Source organism: Anopheles merus, chromosome 2L (assembly GCF_017562075.2).
Source record: "Anopheles merus strain MAF chromosome 2L, AmerM5.1, whole genome shotgun sequence".
Classification (NCBI taxonomy): domain Eukaryota; kingdom Metazoa; phylum Arthropoda; class Insecta; order Diptera; family Culicidae; genus Anopheles; species Anopheles merus.
The window spans coordinates 18,548,075-18,574,821 of NC_054083.1; the positions used below are offsets into that span (position 1 = coordinate 18,548,075).

Below are 26,747 nucleotides of genomic sequence, written 5' to 3' on the forward strand. Positions count from 1 at the left end.
TCCGGGCTACAAAGCGTTGTCTATTTTTGTCCACAGCATGTAACGATGGTACAGCTCGTTCGTACCAACAGTACGGGTAGCTTTACTTAAAAAAATCAATAGATAAAGATCGCGAGTACAGCACAGTCTCTGGTCAGGTCAACCTCATGAACTTCATCTCCAGTTTGTACAATTGCACAACTGAGTCTATTGTTCATTGTTCACAGTGATCATCCAAAACTTCGAGCTATCATTGAATTATTTCAAATGCTCTTCACGGGTTTGAGATGTTTGAGGTCGCCTAAGAAACCTTGTAAAACAAATCAATTACTTTTCAGTAAGCGTTTGTAATGTCACGTTAAATGCATTGCAATCTTCACGTAATGCTGCCTGTGATGCACATCTTACGTCTACTCCAATATCAACTATTACATACTAAAAATTGATTCATTTGAAATCAATGTTATAAACCATTACAAAACTCAACTCTAACGCTGAATATAATCTAAAATAGGACAACTCTGTAATTCATTTAAAGGATATCGAATGTGTAACAATAGAAGAAAACGCAATTTTCCACGAATAATATAGATTTGGGCCGGTCTGGCGGTACAGTCGTCAACTCGACCGACTTAATGCCCGTCATGGGTTCAAGCCCCGAATAGACTGTGCCCCCATACGTAGGACTGACTATCCTGCTACGGTAACAAAAAAGTCACTGAAAGCCAAGCCCACTTCACTAGTGGGTACAGGCAGGCCTTGACCGGCAGCGGTTGTTGTGCCAAAAAGAAGAAGAAGAAGAATATAGATTTAAGATTAATCAATGTTATCATTTCATTTTTAGCGTTTTATATTTACTAGGTACTTCTTATCGACACACTCAAAGTCAGTGCTTAACAGGTTGGCTGATAAGTCCCCGGTCTGACACATAGATTGCTCCGCTAGTAATAAATGCATATTATTTTTATATAGTACCAACCTTCAAATGATTCGTGTCAAAATTTGACGTCTGTATGTCAATTAGTTTGTGAGACAGAGCGTCTTTTGTCAAGCAACTTTTGTCAAGGCCCCATATGAAGAAGAAAAAAGAGTTGTTCCACCACGAAAACGCACCGTGCCACAAGTCATTGAGAACGATGGCAAAAAATCATGAATTGGGCTTCGAATTGCTTCCCCACCCACCGTATTCTCCAGATCTGGCCCCAGCGACTTTTTCTTGTTATCAGACATCAAAAAGATGCTCGCAGGGAAAAAATTTGGCTGCAATGAAGAGGTGGTCGCAACTGAGGCCTATTTTGAGGCAAAACCGAAGGAGTACTACCAAAATGGTATCAAAAAATTGGAAGGTTGTTATAATCGTTGTATCGCTCTTGAAGGGAACAATGTTGAATAATAAAAACGAATTTTGACAAAAAAATGTAATGTGTTTTTCTTTGTTAGACCGGGGACTTATCAGCCAACCTGTTATTTCATGCAATAGTAGCTAGACCTCGTTTTGATGATAGAGTCTGGACAACTTTTCAGGAAACTTTTAGACCTTTAAAATACTGATTTCAACACTAGTGACATCTTCCTACCATTACAGCCTTCAACAAACAAAAACAGCAACTTTCATCAGCGTTTACGTAGATCGCTATATTTCAATTGAATCAAACGAATTTTAACGTAACTCTGTCTTGGCACTATCTGATACGTTAGCATCAGACAAACATTAGCTTTCATTGAAAACTTTCTCTTCAATTGTAATATGTTGTGATAGGTATATGATACAATCAATTGGACTTGGTTAAGCTTTTTTTAGCGAACCTTTTCGACGAATTGGAAATTGACAAAGTTTGATATTTTGCACAACAGTAGAATATGAACATAAGCAAACACATTTACTATTATATAGTAAATTTATTTCAAGTAAAAAGCTACATAATTTGGCTCTTACAATACTAATATCTTTAAATCCAGTGTACCTGGAAGTCTGAATTAAATTTTTTATGAAGAATATTTTACGTTTAAATTACCCACTACATCTTGCAACACATGTATTCTGTAAGCTATAGTATATACATTTAAAATACCTTTGGTAGATAGTTTGCAATATTCCAACGCATCTGCTTCAATTTACCACACAGTGTTCTCGTACATCGTTTCCTCCCTCAAAAGCTTTAAAAACTAGCAGAACCCAGAGGGACGCAAACCGTATGCTCGTACACAAAGCACATTATAATTTAATTTCCAAATTATGAACACCACTGTTGAATTGATCCGTCATGGGCGTGCATTGTAGCCGGACTGTGCCGGAATAAATTATGAACGATCATGGAGAATGCTCGAGGTCAGCACCCAGCTTGGGTGCGCTTGGCAGGCCCATTACCCAAGCCATCGACAGCAGTTCTGATGTCCACGAGCAAGCGCACATATAGCACATATCCAGTGTGCTGTGCTTGGCATTATGTCAAAATTTCCCGTGTGGTTAAACTTGAAACACATCGACTGCTGTCTCAAACCCCGAGATGAACTCATGTGTTCCATTATGGTGTTCTTTTTTGTGAGTGTGCGGTTGTTTCGCTTCTTCTTCTTTGTTTTGTCCCTTCTCCCACTATAAAATGCACCTGATGCACAGAATGGGGCGATAGGTTTCGTTGCCTATGCCTACCTGTGCCAACGCTCTCTCCACCTATAACATCGATTGTGTGCACTGTCTACAGGTGTCATTTTAACGTAATTATTCAACTAACGAAAGCATTTTTAATTGATTCACCCCATTTCACCCCATTCCCCATGGGAGACCCGCGCTACAGCCCGGGATCGTGCCACACCTCCAGCATCGGGCTGGATATGATTAATGGAATTATCCATTTACCGCTTTCTTTCTTTTCTTTCTTCCGTTTTGTTCTTCCGTCCGGCTTTTTCGGTCACGCCAGGACACACCCGCCAGGGCCTACGGTGCCGCATATGCAAGGTGAACGTGCACGCTGACTGTGCTTCGCAGCTGCCAAAGTGTCAGGTAAAGCAGAAGCTGCTCCGCCGCCAGAAGAGCACCTCGGAAATCGAGAACCGTGCCACCGAAGTCGAGGAAGAAAGTGAGTACAACAATGCACCCGGTCTCAACGTCCGTTTCTCTCTCTCTCTCTCACTCCATCCTCCATCAATCGTTTTTTGCGTTATATTTTTTGTTTCAACCCGATTGCATTCGGGAAACCGTTGCCGGTCGTGTGTCATCCGCTCACCTACGCGACGAGCCGGCTGTCGATGTTCGCGCCGTCTGTTAAGCAGACAAGGCGGCCTCGACAAATCGTGCTTTTGTTTTAATTATTCATCCACATGCTCTCTAGCCAACCGTCGATGCGCCTAAAATGGCTCAAGCGAAAACACTACTAACACTACTTACAACGAACAAAACAGCAAACAAAAAAAACTGCCGCTGCTTCCCGTTCCGTCATGCTATCAAGGCACTAGCAACCGACTGCTACCTCAAATTATCGCGACATTTGTAGGGTTCTGTGGCCAACTGTTGTGTGCCTTGCGCCTGGTAGTTTTCATCGTGTGAATGATGTGTTCAAGTGTCAGTTACTATCTGTGTTGTTTTGTTTTATTTTATTATTTAATTGTTTAAATCATTGATAGCTTCGCTAGCCCGCATCACATTCAAAAATGGCTTATCGGAGTCGTCTGACCGGGCGTGATCGTACTCAAAACATACCAGAAAAAAACAAACACATTTCAAGCAGAAAAAAACAATACTAAACAAACATATGACATTGAAGCAGTCTTGCTATTCTCTATAAAATATATCGTTTTAACTATAAGTTGTAAATATCTCTGACACTATGTTCCCCATGCCAACACCCACTGATATCCCACTGGCTTTTCTTTCTCCAAATACTGCTATTCCACTCTCTCTCTCTCTCCATTCCCACGCCCTCCGCCTCCTCGTCTCATCATCCTGTCCATCTGTGGTCCTGTATTTCTTTCGAGTCCTTCGCAACAAAACTGCCACTTGCCCAGACACAGACGCAACTAACAACGAAAACCCTCATGATCCCTCCTCAACAGAACCAACCGATGTCGATCAGATATATCAGGTCCTTAAGCAGGCGGGCGAAATTTCCAGCGGCAAAATTGTTGTCGATCCGTCAAAGGGCCCAGGACCGATCGGGTCGGTAGCAGCCGCCGCAGCTGCCGCCGCCGCCGCCGCCGGACACAACCAAACCGTCTCGAACCCTCCGCTAGACATTCCCGTAGTGAAAGTGCCTGAGTATCCGGACCGAGCGCCATGGCGGGGACCAGTCAAATCTCAGGGGCCAAATTATCCACACCAGAAACAGGGACTGACTGCACCCGTTGCAACGGACATGTCATGCTCAGGTCCGCCGGTGGTTCCGTTCCCAAGCGGAACTTTTTTATTTGTTTTCACTATTAGTTTTTTCTGTTGTCTTTGCTCTTTTTAACTACATGTTCCGTTTGGCCAATTTCGGTTGTTTTTGTATATCGTTTTTGTTTCTTTCTTTCTTTTAATGTCACAGCACCGTGTCCTGTTCAGTTTGTTTTTGACGCTACTAGTTTAAACCTTCTTCTCAAGTGCGCTGTGTCAACCTTTTTTCCTGTATCTCAGCTCTATTGCCTTCACAAATTTCTTCTTCGCTCTTTCTCTCTGTCCTTCTCTCTCACTGTCTCTCTTTCTCTATACTCCCGCAATATTTATGCCTGAGTAGTCCGTTTTTTTTCTTCCATTTGACTATCAGTTCGGTCAGCCGATCCTGCAGTCTCTGTAGATACCGTTATAACGCTTTACCTTATGTACTCTAGTATCTCCTTTCGCTAGCGCGAATGCACGCGAGTTATCCTTTTTTGTACATAGACATCTACGGATCGTAGTTGAACGCATTGTTGCTATTTCTAGTTCGTTAATCTCATTCCAAGTGAACATTAGAAAATTGGATTTTGTAGATAGGTACACTTTTTGTTCATCTTATGGTTGTTTCATCGAACGCTCGCCAGCAAGCAGCTGAACATTCGAGAGTTAGTATTGTTAAACTTTTGTAGTAAATATGCTGTATTGAAGAAACAAATGTATTGATGCATTTTAATAATCAAGATAACCATGGCGAAAGCTCCATTTTGCGTTTTCATTGCAACTCAACAAATTTAGATATCTATTCAATCATTTCCTTGCTATTCAATCATATAATCTTCAAATCCCACCAATGCGAAATACATTTATATCTAAAGCCCTGAACATATCAATATCTATTGCTTCAAATCTTGGACTTTTCCTGCTAAATGGTATCTAAAATATGAATAAAAAATACTCATTAACTTTCATTAGATACTTTCTAAAAGGCTCAAATGTGTAAATGTCGATTGATCGTTTACTTTTTACATACAAATCAGGCTTAGCTAAATTTTTGAAAACTCCTACACTTCTAAGGTACATCATGTTCAAGCATCACCAAATATAATGCAGGAAAGTCATACAAATTAGCCTTTAATTCACTTTTTCTTTCTATCGACATTATACCGATTACATTTAAACTAGTCTCCGAACAAACAAAAAGGCGGTCCTAAAAATAAAAAAATAAAGTTATCTAAATTTATTAGTCATCAAGCATTTTAATATTATGAAGGTTTTCACAATTGTATAAACGAAGGCGAAAGGTTGAGTATCGATAGCCACTTGCACATTAAAATCATTCAATCTATTTTTTTTTTCAATACAACATAAACAATAATGTGATTAGTTAAACTTGTATAACTGTTCGGACAGTCAAAGGATGGAAAACGTATAACTCGAACATTATCGTTATTCAATGAATTTACATATTTATTTTAAACCTACCATAGCTACTATACCAACTTATGACCATTGCTACCATTCTGAGCACAATTTGAAATACTTAAACCCTATCAGTGCATAATCGATAAGCATAATCAAATGATTGATCTTTTCGCCTTGCAACCCACATAGTACGAAAAAAGCTCTCTCACACAAACACCACCATAGGCACATGCATAATTACTTTTTCGAAACATTCAACAATTCACGTTGAAGATGCAGCCGGGTAATGGAGTAAAATAAATCTTTAAAACACACACACACACACACACACACACACACACACACATACATACATACATACACACACGAACTCGAACACCATCATCACCCTCGCCAGTTTACCAATCAAACCAACCCGACCCAGCAATATGCCGGGGCCATCCCGCATTAAGCCCGCATCATTAAAAGTCACTTGTTTTGTCCCTTCACATTGGCCAGATATGCGCGTACCCACGAACCCAAACACGCACCAGGCGGCGGCCATCGATTCCGGTGCCAGGCGTCGACTGTTTGCAGGCTTCCGACCCATGTCCGGCTTCGGCATATTGCGGCTACGATCGGCACAGCATCGATCGATCTCGCTACCTGAAAGTAATTAATTGCAGTTGTTTCCTGCCCCGAATATGTTTTCTAGACACTATCGTCGTTTTGTACCAATCGTGTTTATTTTCTTCTTCTTCTTTGTTTTCTGGCTCATATGCATATTTTTGGTTTTGATTGTTGTTTCTTTACCTATGCATTGATATGCTCTAAGTTTTCCGTCTGCGTCTGAGTGTGCCGATAATATTATACAGTTTGAATGTCTTACCCTCCCCTTTAGTGTCCCTGAACTAATCGGTGTTTGTTTGTTTTGAGCGAAGGCAACACATTGGCTTCAAAACATCGAAATTTTGTATTTTTTTATCCCCAAACCGACCAAGCTGCTCTAACATGCCAGTCCGTTTTAGACCAATAGTTAATTAAATGTGTCCCTATTTTTTGCCACACGGTGTTTCTTGCAACACGAATTTTGGTTTAACATTTTCCAACCCTACGCCATCGACTACACCCTTCTACGTTTGCTCCTGCAACTGCCCGTTGCCATCTAGTCGATAGCCGGCATCATCAATTTATATGGAAAATGTTCCCAAAACCGCTGCCACCACCATCCTTTCCATCAAACCTCTAACGTTTCTGTGTGCTATCGTGTTTGTTGTCGTTTTCTGCAGCTTAAAACGTACTTTATTTTTACTTGCCCGTCCTCATCCTACCAAAAAAAAGGTGCAGCTGCATCATTTTTGTTTTCATTTACCGTTTGTGCAGTGTGCAGCCTACATGCATCTAGTGACGTGTAATAAGTGTGTGTGTGAATGTTGTGAGTGTGTTGTGATTTTATGTACGCCTCACCTCCACTGCTAGAAGTACCAGGAAAATCATGCCCAAGGCATCATCCATTCCACATCCTGTTGGTGTGTTGCGCACCACCATAGATGTACCATACACATAGGCACATAGACACACATACATTCGACATCGATTGATCGATCATGTATCACGCTCTGGCCGATATGCAGTGTACCATAGTGGCAGGGGTGGCAGCCCACGTGCAGCCACGGTAAGGATGATGGAAAACCAATTAGATGCTCTACAGATGATTTCCCGACTCTTTTTTCTTCGCTTCATGCTCTTTGTCTTTTTACCCATCGTTCTCTGCCTCTCTATCTCTCTCTTTCTCTTTCTCTGTACGTACTTTCTTGCTTCACAAAGTCCTCCTGCAGTCATTCAAAACCCTCGCCCACGCAGGGAACGGCTTTTGTTCGTAAGGAAATCGCTCAGTGCAAGATCTTTCCATTGTTCAGCCGCCATCAATAACGACTGCCATAGCTATCGATGCCATCGACATTCGGCACAAATCTGCAGGCTCGAACAGGCTGCAAAACGTTCGCCATTAGTCGACAGAAGCATTTGCCATACAATCGTTTGTGTGTGTGTGCGCGCGCATATATGAGTGTGTGAGAGAAACAGTGAAGTTCCGCTATCCATTTTTACTAACACAACCGTTATACCCGTTGCAGCGTTATTGTGTGCAGTTTTTAACTACTAATTGAAGGATCGCTTGAACGATCATTAACCATTAACCAAGCTATGCTGCTTTCTGATTGCGACGGCGCAACTACTAACCGCATCATTAGCGTGGTTTGGTCATGAATGGTTTGGACTGTCTCTCACTCTCTTTCTCCCTGACCCTTTGTCCATGTCCACATTGTCCTCACATTGAGCGCTTGATGTAATCGTATCGTGTATGTTTACTCTCTTTCTCCCTATTGTTTTAGCGGAAGAAGATGACATTATGATTTCGACGCGTCCGTTCGGTCAGCCACTTTGCTTCGTGGTGGAAGAACCACCGCCCGAGGAGATGCAATCGGGCAAAAAAGATGGCAAGCGAAAGAAGTGAACGTCACGATCGGACGGTGTATAGGTATAGGCAGCCTGACAGAACACTCACGTGTTAAACGATGATTCTTACTCTTAAGCAAGCAGATAAAGGACAATTTCACCGACACAAGCTTAGCATAAGGTTTTGTTTTGGCAACATTACTCCCCCTTGCCAGTTTGAGACACGCGCCGCGGCACCCCTGGAAGATAAACACACCGAAAGGAGATGATATCTTTTTCTTTTATTGTATGACTTGCTATACACGCCTCCCGTGTGCTTCACGGCACACGAGTTTGCGCTTGCAAACACACGCTCTGCGAGATGCCTGTACTGTACGAATTAACATGGTTGCAGTTGCCCTATTTTGTTATCCTCTCCGTTTGAATAAAAATTGTTAATTTGGTGCATTGCGTTGCAATGTTCGATTACGTAGCATCATGTGTGTGTGTGTGTGTAAAGCAAGCGATAAACCCGGATCGGATTTTGATTTTAAATCCTAAACCGAGCAGAAGCAGTTCGTTTTAATTATTGTTCCTTGGACACGTTGGATTAGGACACCAGTTAGTTGCTACAGTTACAAGTTTAGCTTTGGCAAGGGTAAGGTATGACATTTGCGTCCCGAATCCGCTCGCAGCCAGACAGCTCGCACCAGCAACCTAGAACGACTAATTTCTCTGTAAGATATCGCTTATCGGGATAGTTTTTAGGTTTCATATTTGTGCGATCAAAAATAGAGAAAAAATCCCACCCCAGCTTTGCCGTCAACGCATTTGCATTGCGCTCAGATCGATCGATCTACATCCCTTGAACGGAACGTTTATAAGCGATGTGGTGGTACGGTTTTTTTGTTTTTTGTATCCACCCAAACGAATATCTTCGATTTCAAACGCATGAGGGATGGCTAAAGCATATCGCTGCCTGGTACACGGACACGCACACGCATATATTTCTCCCGGCAAAGGAAAAAACAGATTAGCGAAACGGTTATCGAACGGACTGTGATAAATACGAATAGCGAAGTTTTTACTAATGCTACCCAAACACGAACCAGCCCCAATAAAACCCCACCCACACACACATACACATCCGTTCAGTTGTTGTTCATTTTTGTCCCTCCAATAATGGAACGAACAACAACAATAACACGATGCTGCCTTGGAGAGCACTACAGTTTTCTCTAATTGCGTATACAATCACTCACACAAACACATACATACGATCGCACATAATAATAATATTCGTCCTAGACGCAGCAATAGGCCGGCACAGTGAGTCAACTGCACAAACTGAAAACCGAAGAAACGCAATAAATATAGCGCAACCCTCAACCGTGCCCAAGGGTTCGTGGCCTGATTTGTTCCGAATCCGAAAAACATCACATGCACAGAACATCCTTCGCGTTCAAGCCGTGCTCGAATGCGATAAAGGGATAACAAACCCGAATAGTTGCTGTCAGGCGATCATTTTGCCTGTACGACACCTTGAGCTCCATCCATTCTAGTGTAGGCCACTACTACGGGGCCTCTACCGTTGTTGTACCGTTGTTGGTCTTAAATGTCTTGTCTGCCGAACCACTGCGACGCTCAATGTATTATGTGCTGTTGTTTTTACATGTTTCTATTCCTTCCTTCTTATCTCTGCTCCACTGCTGTTGTTCTTTTTCTGTTTAGTGCTTTGCTTCCCCTTTTCACCTAATGCCTGTTCTTACAAGCCAGCTTAATGTTTCAATTGCTGGCCATCATTTTTATCCCACACTCCGGTTTCCCGGAACGGTTGTTGGGCGGTTGGGATAAGCTTTTTCCTTTACCTTCATTCGTAAGCAAATGAAGTAAGGCATCTTTCCTGCCGCCCGGATACAAGGGAAAACACATTAAGTTGAATATGAAAATTTGATCTCGAGAGTATTTGCACAAATTATACGAGCTTTCCACTGGTATCCGCATTCGAAACGAAATCGCGTCTTTCTGCTGTCCCTCTCTTTATATCTCTCTCACACAAACCTCACCTCGTGCTCCATCCGTCCCGGTACGATGGTTCGATGGATTGGGATCCGGATCATTAAAATACGTATTATACAAAAGAAACAAACATACTGCCCATTATGCTTCACGCCGGGCCCTGTTTGTTTCATCTTGTCTGCACCTTTCTTCGCATAACGAACGCACAACGACGCGCGTTGCGACAGCAGATGAAGCGCAAGTGATGTGCGATTCCTCCATTACCACGGCCCGAACCAGAGCGCCTGTTTGTTTCTTTTGCGATGTGCGAGCTCCGTCGAAGGGGAACAGCATTCGAATAATGAAAGAAAACGAGGATTAAATATGACAAGAAAGTCCACAGACTGCCAGCTGCCGCTCGATGCTGCTGAAAAGATGCAAATAAATGGGGCCCGCACACGCTGTTTTTGAAGCCAAATATTATGGAACGGTTATTTAAGGTGCTTCAATTTTACGACAAGTGTCTATGCACACATCGGATGCGTAGGCACAGGTACATACATGCTTAAAGTGATTGCATTTAACCTTTGTTTAAGGTCGATACATTTTAAAGCATTGCTACGGTTATAAATCGAACGAATATCAAAGATATCTTTGCGAGCAAAACTACTTGATTGAGTGTGAATTATCGAATGAAATTTTGATGTCTGATGTTTTCTATTTTTGCTTTGACCTATAATTCGATTGTTATATTGCATACATTTTCTATTTTTACTAAAGAAAACTGGTATTATTACAAATAGCTTATATATTTCTCAAAAAGAAATATAATGATCAATCCAACTCAAAATCATATTCAAAAGTGCGGATTAAAGAGTATGTTGATGATAAAGGTGCGGACTATTGATTGTGCACTGCATTTGGTTGATTTTTTAACTTCCCCAATGCATTACAGTGCTAAGCAAAACTGCATTGTTTTGTTACTAATAAGAAATAAAAAATAAGATTAATAAAATGATTAAAAATATAATAGGCAAATATAATAAAAAAATATTTTAATAGGACAAAAAACAGGTTCGCAAAGGGCTTGCCTTTACACAAAAATACATATATTTTCCATTTTAGTCGTATTTTCTAACACCTCACATTTTAAGCTTGTCTTACTACTTGAACACATTTACAAGAATAACCAAGCAAAGAATATGCACCCCCAACTTTGAACAAAATGAACTTTACACACATTCACGATAAATTACACTCAAAATCTATCAGATTTTTTTCTGTCGATTGATGAAGTTACAGTAGTTACTTTGTGATAGACAAAGTAGTTACTGTTTACGCCCTATCAGAGTAAGAAGATATTAATATGGTAAAAAATGAACATACATTTTTTTTAGTTTTAGTTCATTTAAACCATAACTGTAGAGCAATAACAGTTCTGGAATATTAACAACTTTTTGGTTTATGTACTGAGTAGAAAAACAACGTACTAATATTTTTGATTGTATTTTACATGGATTGACGTAAATCGATCCAATACTGAATATGTACACTTTTCGCGTGTACTTTTTGATACACGTTTCGACTTACTAAAAATGTATGTGTGGTTGAGAAACTATAACAATTTGTGTTTATGTTTATTGAAAATTTCAGCATTTTCTAAAGCAAGTCTAAAACAGAAACACCCTATAACTTCCATTACACCCTGCGGTATAAACTAATAATTATTAATGAAACTAAACTAATTCTAATAGGATTTATTTAGTGAAAAATGCTACCGGGTTTGAATCCAATCTTGCCCGACAACTCACCTGAACAAATATTCTTATAAACTAACACAATAATAAACAAACACAAGAATAACAAATATTCCTATTCGGCTAAACCCGACACACTATAACTGATTTACATCATTACTTCCACACGCATTTCACTGATAATGTATCTTTCATATACCATACCATCCATACCATAACTAGACATTCCACCGTATATCCGTTTCATTAACTGCATTGTAATTTAACTGTTTTATTTCAGTTGTTAAGTAATATATCTCGTACCATTAGTAATATATTTGTAATGTATGTAGTTGTACACTTTTGCTCCAGCATGTGGATACCGTTTACGTGCACGTAGAACTTTCATATTTCCTTTCCTGTTTTCCCTATATCCCTATCAACCGTTGTGTAAAACTGAAAACCAACGCAAAAACACGCTAGCGACACCAAAATGCTTTTAACAATCAGAAAACAAAAGGCCGTGCTGCCAAAATATCACTGTCATTCCGCCTAATAGCGCCTATCGACGGCTCTATTCATCGGCCAACGCCGCGGCATTACACAGTCAGGCAGCAGCCGGGAACCTAGCTCATCAGCATGGGTAGCCGTGTGAGCATAAATCATGTCGCGATTTATCGCGACCCCCTTCCCCTTCATCGTTCGGCTTTCCCGTTGTATGATTTTATAATCAGTGTTGAATAATGCAAATATATCATGGCTTCAAATAATCAACCTCATTTCGCTGACGGCACACGCGTTGATCGATGATGTACGCGTGAAAAGAGTGTATCGGAGCTTACTGGAGCATAAAAATGCCGATTCATCCCTCGATCCGAATACATGATTTAAATTGAGCAGTAGCGTTTTCATTGATTACATGTTAAAAAAAAAACAGCAAATGCATGTTCCGCTTCTGCACACTATGTGACCAACGTTTTTGTAAGGTTTTTTTTCGATTGCACGTGTGAAACGTGTGCATTTTGCAAAGCTGAAAATTGTTTCAAGGATGTTGTGTTTTAGTTTAGCACAGTGAATTAGCAGCACACAATAATCTTACCTGCACACGCACGTTAGAGGCATAAAAGTGTTTGCAACATTTTAGGCCACTAGCCCGGCAAAGTGCCAATCAACCACGAGGAACTCGTTCCAAAAACCAATCCAAAAACTCGTGTTTGCACTGCTTTGCTACTGAGCTGATGCAAAATATAGGCGCCACATTAACGAGTAACATGCACCAACCAATCGATCGATTTATCCATCACACCCATACTCGCTTCTTTGGCAACCGGAAGCTGCCAAGAGTCGCCTACACAACGTGTTCCCACCAGTAGCAGCGTGCAAAACCCCCTCAAGGCAGACCGTACTGCAGGTCAACCCATCAAATATGCTGCTGTCGTGTTGCATGTGCTCTCTTGCTTACCACACGGTGTTAGACATTTTGTGTTTCTGATCGCTTCTTAGCTTTTTTAACGTTCCTGATCGCTTTTGTTTTGTCCGTAACAAGTTCTCCCTGTCCGCCGCCCTCGTTTTAGCCGCTGCGTAAATTAATCGTAAAATAATTCTTTACCCTGTGTACCCTGTGTAATACCAAACATTTGTAGCACCGCATTCACCTCGACGCCAAAAGCTGAACCTTAGAATGAAATCACTCAGCTTGGACTCACCAGAATCGTCCGAATTGCATGGGCAAATACGACGGCGACTTCCGGGACCGACCGGTCACGGTGGCCACGGCGGTTCTGGGGGTCACTTAGAACACAGCACGCCGCCATCTAACAATAGTAGGTTACACTGTAAGTATTAGCCGTTGGGGTGGGATCTGCCTTTTGGGAAAGAATGTATCATAGCCCCCCTCTCACCTCCCCCGTGACCACCTGCCCCCCTTGTCAATGGTGTTTTAGTCGTTCTAACCGAACCTGTCGGTGCTTCCTGCGCTGCGTTTCCTGTAGTGCGTCGCTCAGCCCCCGGCTCCTTTTCTGTTCGCTACACTTGCCCCGAATGCCTTGAAACATTTGAAAAATACATACTTTCCTTCACCCCCTTTCCCCATCGTTCCCCGTCCTCGTTTTGTTCTGCGCACCACCTTCACCACATTTCGTTTTGCTGCACACTGAAGCAACCGCGTGCGGTACAGATCAAACGATTTGGCGTGTTGCGGGGGCACCGTGCACCAAATCGTGTGTTTCGAGGCAAAGGCTAACTAACAAGCGATAGTAAAGCTTTACCCCATTCCGTTTCTTGTCTTACTGCATCGTACCGATATACCCGCGCCCGCACCAACAGCACCGTCGAGCCCATCGGGTACGCAGAGAAAATTCCTGTACGCTACGCGTGGCATGAAGACCGGTTCCGTCGATCTGCCGGACGAGATCGAAAAAAGCCTTTCCTCGGCCAGCACCTCTCCCTGCCCGTCGCCGGTTCGTCAAAATCAGGTGAGTTGTCGGGCAAGATTGGATTCAAACCCGGTAGCATTTTTCACATTTCTAAAATGGCCACATGATGGCAATCTTTGCCTATCTCTTTCTCGTGCATTCCGAGCGTTCATGTTAGATACGATGGTTTTCTTACGCTATTTCCTAGCATTTGATTATTGATTATAAAGCTTGTTAGCTTAAATTAAAAAAAAACTTGAAAGAGGCTTTCTTTAAAACTTAAAGAGTTTTCCAAGTCACTTTGAATGTGCACATAATTATTCGCCGCTTAGATGTTTTTCAACGGCATGGTCTATTTTCTTGAAAATAATATTTAAATTTTTTACATCACATATGACAAAGAACTGTCAGACTAAATCCAGCTTGAGACATGTTGAAAAAATAAAAGTTGACGAAATTAAAAATTATGATGATGGAAATGAAATGAAAAATTGATGTGGATTACAGGGTTTTCCAAGTCACTTTCGAATCTAAACATTATTTTAACCGCGTGCAAGAAGTTATTCCAAATCACCCTGATATTTCATTTTCATCATAATAATTTTTAATTTATTCAGCATGATTTTCAACACTTCGCCTGTCAACGGATGATGAGATACAACTTCAAACCACGGTGAAAGCAACGATGGCAGCAGCCCGTTGAATTGTTGAAAATCATGCTGAAGAATCAGATTGATATGGAATAGCATTTTGCGCGCGGTGAATAACAATGGTTACTGACTTGAAAAGCCCTGTATACAGAGTGTATATGTTTCACAATAAAATTTCGGTTTTTACATTTGATTTTCAACACATCACAAAGAACTGTCTAACTTGATCCAGCTTCAAAAGCGTTGAAAATCTTGCTGAAAAAAATAAAAATTATGATGACGGTATTTATCATTTAACATATTGCACGCGGTGAATAACAACGTATACATTCGCAACTGACTTGAAACCCCTATAAATCATAGACAATTGATCAGTGAGAGGCTACAAATTTATTATTACTTTTACAATAATTGTGTTACACTGCAATTCAAATTACACTAATCTAAGTTACGAGAAAATGAAAATATTCATCAATTATTTGAGCATTTAGTAATTAGTCGAAAATCGTTCGAAAGCTAATACAAAGTTTGTTTATTTGTACAAAATTTTTTAAACAAGTTAGGCATCTTTAAAAATTTCAAAAACCTAAAAATCTTGTTATGTTCCTGGTATTAAAAAATAGTTACTACATTTGTACATTTGAAGCCTCCTTCTTCTTCATCTTTTTTGACACAACAACCGTTGCCAGTGAAGGTCTTCCTGTGCCGCTTATGGGCTTGGCATCATTTTGACAGTGAACATTTTGATTTTCACAAGACAGACAAAATAGACTTTAAAAAGAAATGATTATTTGCACTTTAAAAGCGTCAATTGTTACTGATGCAGCATATAGCAATGGCTTTAAACGTAGTTGTTTATTAATCACAAGATTATACATTAATTGAATTATTTTGTTATTTTGCTTTTAAAGACAAAATCTATTGATATTGATATAAATCAATATTAAAGTTTGTTAAAAAATGTGCATAATTAAATAAATATGCAGAGATTTCCACTGCTACATAACATAATAAATAATCATATAATAAATAAATAAATATGTATTATTGTGAGCAGTCAAACAAGATCTCTAGCTGTAGTTGTAGCCGTAAGATCTCCAGCTGTGTAATTATATTCATTTAATTCAATTGGCCAATTGATTGATTATACGATAACAAACGTAATATATTCAGAAGTCGTTAAATATGCAATAAACTTCAATTATTGCTTTCTAACTATTTCGGTTAATACCATTATAGTACTTCTGACCGCCCTTGTCTTGAACCATAAACATGATTACCATAATTTTATTGGTTTGCCCATAGAAACAGCATAGTTATACTCTTGAGCATACTGTACAAGTAGAATAAGGCATCATCAAAACTAAAATGATAAAGTCATCATTAAAATTAAAATGGTATACTCTTATTTCTCATCACTATTGTACAGAAATCTCATCGTCTCCTACCAACAAACCTCTACGTTGTTTTGTACAACTTCAAGTCCCGGCATCAGGATGAATTGGATCTGAAAGCAGGATACAAGGTACGCTAATCTGGAGACAAATGGATGAGCTAACAGGGTCATGATGATAAATATGTGATCATTACAGGTCACTGTGATCGATACATCCGATCCGGATTGGTGGAAGGGAAAGTGTCTCGGGAAGGTTGGCTACTTTCCTTCGAAATACTGCGCCAAGCTGGCTGCATCGGAGAAGCCGCTGCAAGTAACACACAACCTACAGGTGACGGATAACGAACGGGGAGACGGTACGCTAACATTGCTGCGTGATCAGATCGTTATTCAGGTATGTTATACACCAGAGTGATTGAAATCATTAACACCAATTCTGCACCTGTGTCTTCATTTTATAGGTCGGTGATGAAGTGAACGGCATGGTTATGGTCCGTTCGGCCGACAACCGCCAGGGTGTCTGTCCGGTCAAGTACTTGCAGGAGGTCTGACAACCGGAAGAGGAAAAACTCGACCGGGATCGTGATAAAGAGTATCGACAGCATACAGGAACTACCGGCAAGAGCACGGGGACAAGCACGACTGCAAAATCTAGCCGAAAAGAAGCAGCAGCTGCTGCTGCTGCTGCAAGTGGGCAACGGCATGAGAGCCGAGAGACAAAGGACCAATGTCACGCCAGTGGCCATCACTATCACCGCGAGAGTCGCAACAACTTCCACAAATCGTACGATCGCAGCTGGGAGAAGTGGGAAAAGTTCCGGGAGAAAAAGATGGAAATGATGAAGGCCCACAAGTACAACGTGGAGCACCGGCTAAAGTACGACAACCAGGAACGCATTTTGTACCGACATCACTTCAACTATTATCCAGTGAAGCGGCCACGGCCACGGAAAACTTCACTAGAGCCGAATTGGTATACGGAGAACATCTATTCGAATCAATCGATCGACAATTCGGACGGCGAGCTGGGCGTCGGGTTTGGACGGGGTGGGCCACACGGGTTGGGCGGCACTGGTGGGGGACGCGATATCAACGGTAACATGAGCATGGCCGGGCTGGAGGATGACGGTATCTTCACCATCGACGGTCACTTCGAGCGTCGGCACAACTATCCTAAATCGAACAGTTGCTGCTTCGGCGTAAACCGAATGCGGGACATCGACGAGCTGGGCGACGGGCAGGAGCGCGAGGGGTGGGCTGAGCGGTGCCCAAAAATCCCAAAGTCATATTCCTTCAGCACGTCGCGCAGCATGGGCGTAGGTTTTAACATGGCAAAGCTGTACAATCGTAACAGCTTCGAGATGCCGGAATTTCCGAGCCACCGTCGCCGCAATGGGGAAGGTGAGCGGGCGGTGGTACGGATGTGTGATCGGGAGGGTTGCTTTAACGAGACGTGCTTCAGCAAGGATGAGAAAAACTTTTACAACAACAATAATCTACACAACAATAACGTTAACAATAACAGCATTCATAGCGCGAACAATAACACTTACCGTCATAACAACAGTAACATCATCAGCGAGTGGAACCTGCGCAATCGGAACAATCTGCGGGCCGGAGCAGGAGAAGGCGGCGATGCTATTGCACCACGGCCGCAGTACGTTATGGAGGAGGACTTTGATCTGTTCGACGATGACGACGAGGATGGCGAGAACGAGGAGGACGAAGATGAGCGTGATCGGGATGAGCACGAGGAAATAGAGAGCGATCTTAACACGCTGTATGCTGAGGATCGTCACTCCATCGCGTGCGGTGACTACGGTGGAGTGGCACGCGAACTGTACGGTCACCCATCGCGCATCGGTCCAGGCCACGTAGCCGATCTATACAGAGATCGGCAGCGGTCGAAGCAACTGCTCCACGGTCGACTGGATCGCCCGTCCAAATTCGCCGACGTTGAGTATACTGACAACTATCGGCGATCGTTTGAAGATTTCTTCAACCAAAACTGCTGTATCGAGCGTAACCATCGGCAGCTGCAAGACGGCGGACGGTTTCTTCTCAAGGCACCTACCACTCCAGCGAAAAACAAAAGCATGCTCGAGGTAAAACCACCCAACCGATTCGATGACACCTCCTCGGACTCGACCGACTTGGAGCTGGAGGATTTCAACTTCGATTTTGAGAAGTACTGGGAAGAGCTGGAAAAACCGTCTCCAACCTCCCCGAGCGAGCTGGAAGAGCGCAAAACGGCGGGTCGTAGTGCGATGGCTGGATCAGGATCGGCTGCCGCACCTTCCAAGAAGGTTAAGAATGTAAACCTGAGCCGATGCTATAACAACGGCACAGTTATCGACATCTATCACGACGATGATCCGTATCATCGCGACCATTACCACTACCGAGAGGGAGATATTGGTAAGTCGAACAATCACAGCCATAGTCATCGCTATCGAACCAACCAGCCTGGCAGAAGTAAGCTGTCGAAACATAAAGTCTATCCGGCAGATCGTGACAAGCGGCTGTACGGAGAGCTGTTGGCAGATGCCGGCCATCATCATCAGGAGAAGAGATCAACGACAGCGCCACCGCACGAATCGACCAGTGCCAAGACGCTCGACCCAGCGGGGAATACGATCAGCGGCAACAGCAACGCGATCAGCTTCCTGAACAACATCTTTTCCATCTACAAACCGAACAAGTACTCACCGCTGAACTGTCACGTCGAGCAGAACTATCTGAAAAACATTCCCGCCAAAAAGATGAACATTGTGGCAAGTTCGGCCGCCCGGCCGCTCGGTACCGGCACGGATCGACATCCGGCTGCGACCGGTAGCGACCCGTCCTCGACCAAGCGCCCGCTAACGGTGCATCCCACAAAACCGTCCGTTGCGTCGATCGCTACCGCAGCGCGACGCAATGCCGCCCGGCCCGAGTCCACCAAGGACCCGCAGGCACGGTTCCAGATCATACCGGAGAAAACGGGCGTCAAAATATCGCCCCTCTACCGGCTCGACGCGCAGGACTATCGGCGGGCGCGCTATAAATTGAAGAGCACTTCACGACCCCTGTCATTCTGGTGAAAGTTGCTCGACTGTTCGTACTATTCGGATGGCCGGCTGGACGGGTTGCCAGTAGTGAAGAAGACGCGGCGACACACCAAATATCTCAAGTACTGAATTCACACTCACACAAACACCTCACATACCTGTCACAGATCACATCAGATCACCAAGCACCACACACTCACACCGTTTGCATCGAACATCTGTTGCTCTTCCCAAAGTCGTCTCCAGCAAACAACTACAGATTCCTCTAGATTCCCGCAGACAGTCCACCATCGAATGAAACACCTGTTATTGAATGACGCCTTTTGCAGAAGATGTGGGGTTTCGTGAACGGCCAGTAAGATTCGATGGGTGATGATTCCCACCCACACCCCTCGTACCCGAATATACCAATTCCGCGTATAACCCAAAACCCAAACCAAAGCATAGCCGAAAGCGATTGCCATTTTAATGACCGTACCGATCCTGCATCACGTCGCACACAAGTCGCATCCGCATCATATTGTTGTCTCATCATCATTCGGTGTCTTTCGATGTTCTTTGTATCAGTGTACCATTATGTCAGTGTCCTCTAACGCCGGGGAAGTGGAGGATGTAACCACCCTCCCCTATTCCTAGTCACAAACAAGTCTCACTCATCTGTTTCATCAGTGTAAACTCTGCCACTACTCACAAAACAAACATACAAAATCGATTTTGATACATTTTTCTCCCGCTGTGAGGGAGTGAGTTTTTATATGAGGTAAAACAAGAGGAAGAAGAGCAAGAAGCAAAAAGAATTCCAGTTCGACACGACCGCATCCGCAGACCAAAACAAGCGAAATCATTACAGGCAGGCTGGCACTAAAGGAGGTAGCAAACACATCCTTTAAGCCAAAGTTTGATAGGAACCAATCCCTGGTCCTGGACACAAGCGCACCCACATCTTTGATATTGACATTTGCACCGCAAGACTAGTTTGGAGAACCTGTTTTTTGGGGGAAGTTTTTGTCAAAAGAAGCCTAGGAACAAGAAAGGGGTTGTCTAGTATCCAACTGGAGTACAATACAGTTCACACTTGTGTGTTTTTGGCATTCGAGTCCCCGATTGTTTGTACGATGGTATAATTTTCCTGTTACTGTTAGGTAGAGTTTCAAAAGTAAACGAACAGAGTAACATTCCGCAAAACAAACAAAAAACAATACAAAAACGAACATACTACTTGCTTAACGGATCTGTATCTGCGCTCACAATGTTGTACCATGTCTAACCAGACCGATTTTAACATTTGAAGCATAGAATTTTGCAAAAACCAAACACATCAAAGGGCGCAAGCCAGCAGTGTAATATCTAATATCCATCGTTACCTGTACATACCCACCCGTGTTACGTTACGCTCATTAGGAAATTTTAAATATCTCAAAACCGGAACGAAATGGTTGAGCCTTTTTTCCGTGCTACTAGAATCTTTCCAAAAATATCAACTACTAATCAACCTGACATCTGCTGCGTCACACAAGTCATTGTTGGTGTACAATGGCAAGATGGACATACATTTTGTACATTAATACATACAGAGTCTTCATAGTCCATTGCGAACAGACACACTCAGTTGCAATAGTACATACTGAGTACACAAGCAGACATTCATACATTAAGTCATTTTTGCGCACATTTTGACGCCCTACTGTAGAGAAGATTAATCCTCTTATAGCTGCCCTATAATAGTCTCTGTAGCTAGTACAAGTCGACACCTTCCTAACTTTTCTCTAGGTTTCAGATAGTTCCGGATTTAGCTTAGCTTTCATTCAATCTAGCCTTAGTTTGCCAAACTTCTGGAGTAGTTTCAAAGGTTGAATTTGATACACTCTTAGTGAAAGCTCCTTTTTCCCATTTCCTTAGGCTGCACAGTAGACGGTGAAACTGTGAAATGGCTTTCGAGCGTTGCAATGCCTCCCGCTCCCACTACCACGTGTAGAAATAAAACGGACTATCCTTCGCCACCAACGCTTTGAAAAGCGTTTGAACAAGGAGACAGAGAAAATCCCTTTGTGATAGTGTTCCGATTAGGGTCCATACACACACACACCTCCGAGCCGTGCAAGTCGTGCTCTCCGTGCTCCCCCCTTCCCCATTTCGCCAAACCAACGACCACTTCCACTATATACTGGAACGATAGAATGGCATTTATCAGCGGCCAGTGCAAGATTTGCCCGAATACTACGAACGCGGTAAAACATGTAGAAGAATTTTCTATACCACTATCATGTGCACTGGTAGCTAATCTCAAAAAAAGACTCCAACTTCTGAGCCACAGGCTTAATTGGCAGTTCCTACAAAGAACTGTTTGTTAAGTTAGGCGCTCTTGAGTTAAGCTACTGTGCATATTATAGTAGTAAGGAAAGTTCACTAATACAATAGTGCATTAGAAATGGTATTCTTGGTTCAACAACTTATTCAATCGTGTTATCAAATACTAGCATATCCGATGTTGGTATTGATAAAGCGGGAACTATTCACCTGTCAGTATCCGTCGAAGGATGTCTTAAGGGGATGTGCTGTTATTTTACAAATGACTTCCATGTGAGTTGTGAGCGAAAGAGTTACCTTAATTGCTTGGCTCACCTGAATTAGTGCGTTGTGTACTCCTGAGCGATGAGCATTGAGTGTGTCTCTTAAGTGTGCATACTTTGATGGCTATAGATTAATGAACCATTTAAATTTATTGTATTTTCTGTTAAATGAATTCATTCAAGCAATGTGATTTATCTAAAAATCAGAAAAACACATAATGGCAAAACATATATTTTATCTAAAACATCAGAAAAAACAGTTTATGATGATTAATTTAAATAATTGATTTTTCCATCTTCCATTGAATGTGTTATGATTTGCAAATTTATAACGGAGATTAACATTACCATGATATTCGCATCACTCACCTGCTCGCGCTCATTTCGCTCGGCCAAAAGAGGTACAGCGTCCCAAAGAGAAGTCTGAACTAATTTGCGAAAGCAAATAGCAGCTATCCGTTGCTGTACATTTTGAGTTAAGATTTTTTGTTCGCACAAAACAGTGAATCTTGTTTTGTTACAGGCTATCAATAGTAAGCAGCCTGCTGACTTGCTGACCAAACAGTAGCTTACATCAGTACAGTACAGCATTAACAAAAGGAGCTTTCAAGCGTTTCTTACATAACTCATTAAATTTAGTAGTAACAGCTATAGCTAACTAAAAGTACGATACATAGAACAAACTACATAGATACACCACAGAATCGTAGTGAAGTGCTGTAGCCAGAAGCGCTGAAGAAGCGTTTGCAATGCCGCGCAACATTGCCACCTAGCGTTATCCTTACTAGAGCTTCTAATATTGTTTCAGCTGGTAGTGAAGCTGCCAGAGAGCTTCTATTAAACCGTTCACTAAAACGTATATTACTGGTTGGTAGTATTTCTAACCGCCTGCTGCACCCTACGGTAACGTTATTTGGGTGCGTTCACACCCCAGTGTTTTTCCTCAACTTGTAGCAAACCTTTTGTTAACTTAGCTAAATGTGTATGAAGGTTAACTTAGAACGAATGGTTTTTGATCTTCCGCCTACCATGGTGTCAGTGGTGATAAGCGTACGCAGCTCAACCACAGGTTTGTTTGATTTACTAGCGAATGAACGTTATGCCGCATTTCTTTCTTATGGTGCATCGCTGTAAGCGAACCGATTGTTGTTCCACCTGTTCCAGGTGTACAGCTTACGGAACGCTTTTCACAGTCGATCGATGTAGACGAACCCTTACTTATCCGGTAGCGATCTTAAGGGGTAGAAGTGTCACCTCGATTTATCCATTTTTTTCTCTCTTCATCCCCCTCCGATCACATAGTATTTTATTGGGAGCCATTTCGTCATGGTAGAAGAAAGGAACGTCATGGATAAAACAACACACAGTACCAGAGCTTACAGTAACCGTTTGTATCCCATACTGGGGGGGGGAGGCAGGTACGCTCCATTTTTATTCACGTACCAGGCAACTCTCTACTTAACTATATACCGATATACGCGTAATAGGATACTCTCATGTAGAAAAACGCACCAAGCCTAAAATAAAATAATAAAAAAACGCGATGCGCACTATGGACGGTGGCAACCAGTAGTAATACACGCATATAAGCCCCGCCTCATTTTCCCCAAATCCATCCTCACGTCACTAGCGCACCATGATGTCACACTTAGTAGCAGAAGTAGTACACACGCAAACAGGAAGCTTCATCCGTTATCATTGTTTTGTTAGGGCATACGGGCCGTCGGTAGTAATGCACCTACATTATTGGGTTTACAAACTATTGTTGATGCGGTTAACGGGAAAGTTGAACCATGTTTGGCCCCTCTTATACACGCAACATGCAACTTAAACCCCCCCCCCCCAACCTATACTAATGAATGTGATGTAAATTAAGCTCTTAGTATACCGTAACACAAGCAAGCACATACTTACAACAGTCAACTGCAAGTACCATGTACGTTTGGACAATTATAATTGGCCGTACAGTACAGTGGACGAAGCACATTTATGTATGTGTGTGCGTGTATTTAGTTGGCTGTAACACTTGAATTGGAGCAGTGGAGTGAACAGATCCTTTTATCACGTTTTCACATAAACACTACATCTGGCTTCGGTCTTCGTTTATCGCGCCAGTTTTAGCAACACGAAGATGGCGGATGCGCGTCTGGACGCAACGCTGCGTTGATTTAGCTTTACACACACAGACAACACACACATTGATACATTGTTCCGATAGGTTTAAGCAAACCGTAAATTATCATTCCGTTAGCCCATACAGCTGATTCGTTTCGATCAATTTACCGTGCGCAGACAGAGATTATCGCTCTTAGTGAAGCAGCAGTAGTAGCAGGTCTATCAACCCCTTCACATTTGCCTTATCGAGAGCACATGAACGCGACAAAATGGAGCCATTTAGTAGCGAAGAGGGTGCCTCTTAGTTAACGCACGATATGTGCAAGTTGCGTGTTGCCCCATTCCCGATCGGAAAGCGGCCGTGGCCCCTCTTGCAGTGTCTATCTATAACACGAATTGTTACACAAACTTTGTTGAACGAATGATGATTTTAGAAAAGTGGTTTTGTTTATTCGTTTTCCATTGTGCATTGCATTGCAGCCCTATTACACAACAAAAACTGTATGTGATAAACTAATGGTTAGAGCATAATGTTGATGATGATTTACCGAAAAGGATAATGGATGCAGCCCTGGCGCGATGTAAAATGTAGTTCGTAACACACACACACACACACATACTCACGTTGGTAGTCTACGAGGGTTAGGAGGAAGGTAGCGTCGGCACAAAGCAAAAATAAAGCACTACAACAACCCCACTACCACCGTGCTTGCACCGTGTGCCACGTGCAATGTTTTAATGTAATGTCCCCCGTCAATGATGTTTATAGCGAGAACTGGATTTGTGTGGGTGTGTGTGTTGAGGAGTGTTTAGTACCCATACTGGAACGATTGCCTAGCCTTTCGAAATAATGCATAGTAAATGGTGGCAGTAGAGGACGCTGTTGTAGCGGGTTGACGTAGATGTACTGTAACACAGCGTAATGCAACCCTTCCCCATTAGTAGGATGTGGTGACAGCAGCAAGAACATTTTAAATGTGGCAACCTAAAACCTAAAAAACAACACAACACTAAAACAAAATAACATACAGCGATGTGTTACGATGTGTTATGATTGTGTGGTAGTAATTGTTAGTAGTGCGAACCTCGAAAAGGGAAAACCCCATTCTCATATGTTTCAAACATACGCCCATGCCCATACACGTACGCACCGTATCAAATCATACCCATCAATGTACTAACACCGTTCACTTTCGAGAGAACTATACTGTAGAACTGTGCAATCATCAATCACAATCAGAGAAAAAACTCCACCATAAAAAAACTGGACAAAGCTGGAATAAAGAACACGAACCAAAGGATATATGTAAGAGATTCTGTTACTGTCAATGGATCTGTTTCACTGTTACATATAAGTTTGCCGTATAAACCATCCCAAATTGAATACTGAATTCAATGCAATTTGCCTATTAAAAGTGCTGATTCTGAGCTAATTAATTCTTCCCCCGGCGGCGAGCATTAAAATATGTTTCAAAAAGAGTTATAGCTTAAAGAATAACATTATTTAAGACATATTTACATTTTGTGAATCAAGTTATCTAAAGAAGTAACACAAATACCAGTAGATGCAGCATGGTTTTGTGTGGCTAGTTTTGGAAAGCAAGTGTTCCGTTGATACAAAGAAACAGCTCACCATAAATCTTACAAGTGGTCCACACCCAGACGGACCACAGGATAGTCAAGAAACAGAAAGGTATAAAACAATCTGTATAAGTATTGAATTCTTGCGCAATATTTTAACGACAATTCAGCTCTTAGTATGAATAATTTTCAAGAAAATAGGCAAATTAATGAACAAACACTCTCCCACACGTGCACGTCATAAGCGTAGGGTGTGATACAATGCGCAAGGTGTGTAACTAAAAGAACATAGTTGTGTAATTCCACATTTTCATGCAATAACATACCCACACACAGTCAAACACACACTCTCTATCAGTATCATCATCACCCAGGCAGAGATCATATCACGATCGTGACAGAAATAAAATTCTTTTTCCACGCCTTTTCATTGCCTTTTGTTGGTATATTTTTATCTGAGAAATATGAATATCACATTAAGGAATGGCTGAACGTTTACTATTGAAGTAAAAAAAAAACAAACTGAAACAATCGACTGCTTAACCACCTTTATCTGAGTCGTAAACTTTGCCATCATATGAGGATTATTAGATCCATTAGATCCATTTGTTCACAATTTACGCAATAATGAGGAAAAAAGTGTGAGTACATCTGTTGCCGGTCTCGTAGTACAATCGTCAACTCGTGCGACTTAACAACATACCCGTCATGGGTTCAATCCCCAAATGGACCGTGCCGCCATACGTGTAGGACTGACTATCCTGCTATGGGGGGGAAATCAATTAGTCACTGAAAGCCAAACCCACAAGTGGTGCAGGCAGGCCTTGACCGACAACGGTTGTGTTGAGCCAAAGAAAAAAAAAAAAAAAACATCTGTTGCACACTGCAACAGGATTTTTTCTTTCGGCCGAAGTCAATTGTTTTTATTAAAACAAGCGTTTTTTAAGCATCGATATTTTTATTTGCGAAGCTAAAAATCCATCGCTTGTCTCGGGCTTAGGAGAAAGAATGAACTTTGTTCTCTCCTGCAGCTTCGATCGTAAGCGTTCGGGATAGTGTTGGCCGTTCCG

General features: G+C 42.1%; 1 protein-coding gene across 1 annotated transcript in view; it reads left to right on the forward strand.

Moving 5' to 3' along the window:
* The window catches only part of LOC121594146, an 88,569-nt gene extending 62,462 nt beyond the window's left edge, over positions 1–26,107 (forward strand). Inside the window, 8 exon segments of the mRNA XM_041917156.1 lie at positions 2,898–3,056; positions 4,030–4,341; positions 6,251–6,403; positions 13,545–13,736; positions 14,227–14,375; positions 16,395–16,490; positions 16,558–16,755; positions 16,823–26,107. Of these exon segments, the coding sequence (XP_041773090.1) occupies positions 2,898–3,056; positions 4,030–4,341; positions 6,251–6,403; positions 13,545–13,736; positions 14,227–14,375; positions 16,395–16,490; positions 16,558–16,755; positions 16,823–19,444 (3,881 nt within the window). The 3' untranslated portion in view covers positions 19,445–26,107.
* The last annotated feature ends 640 nt before the right edge of the window (positions 26,108–26,747 follow it).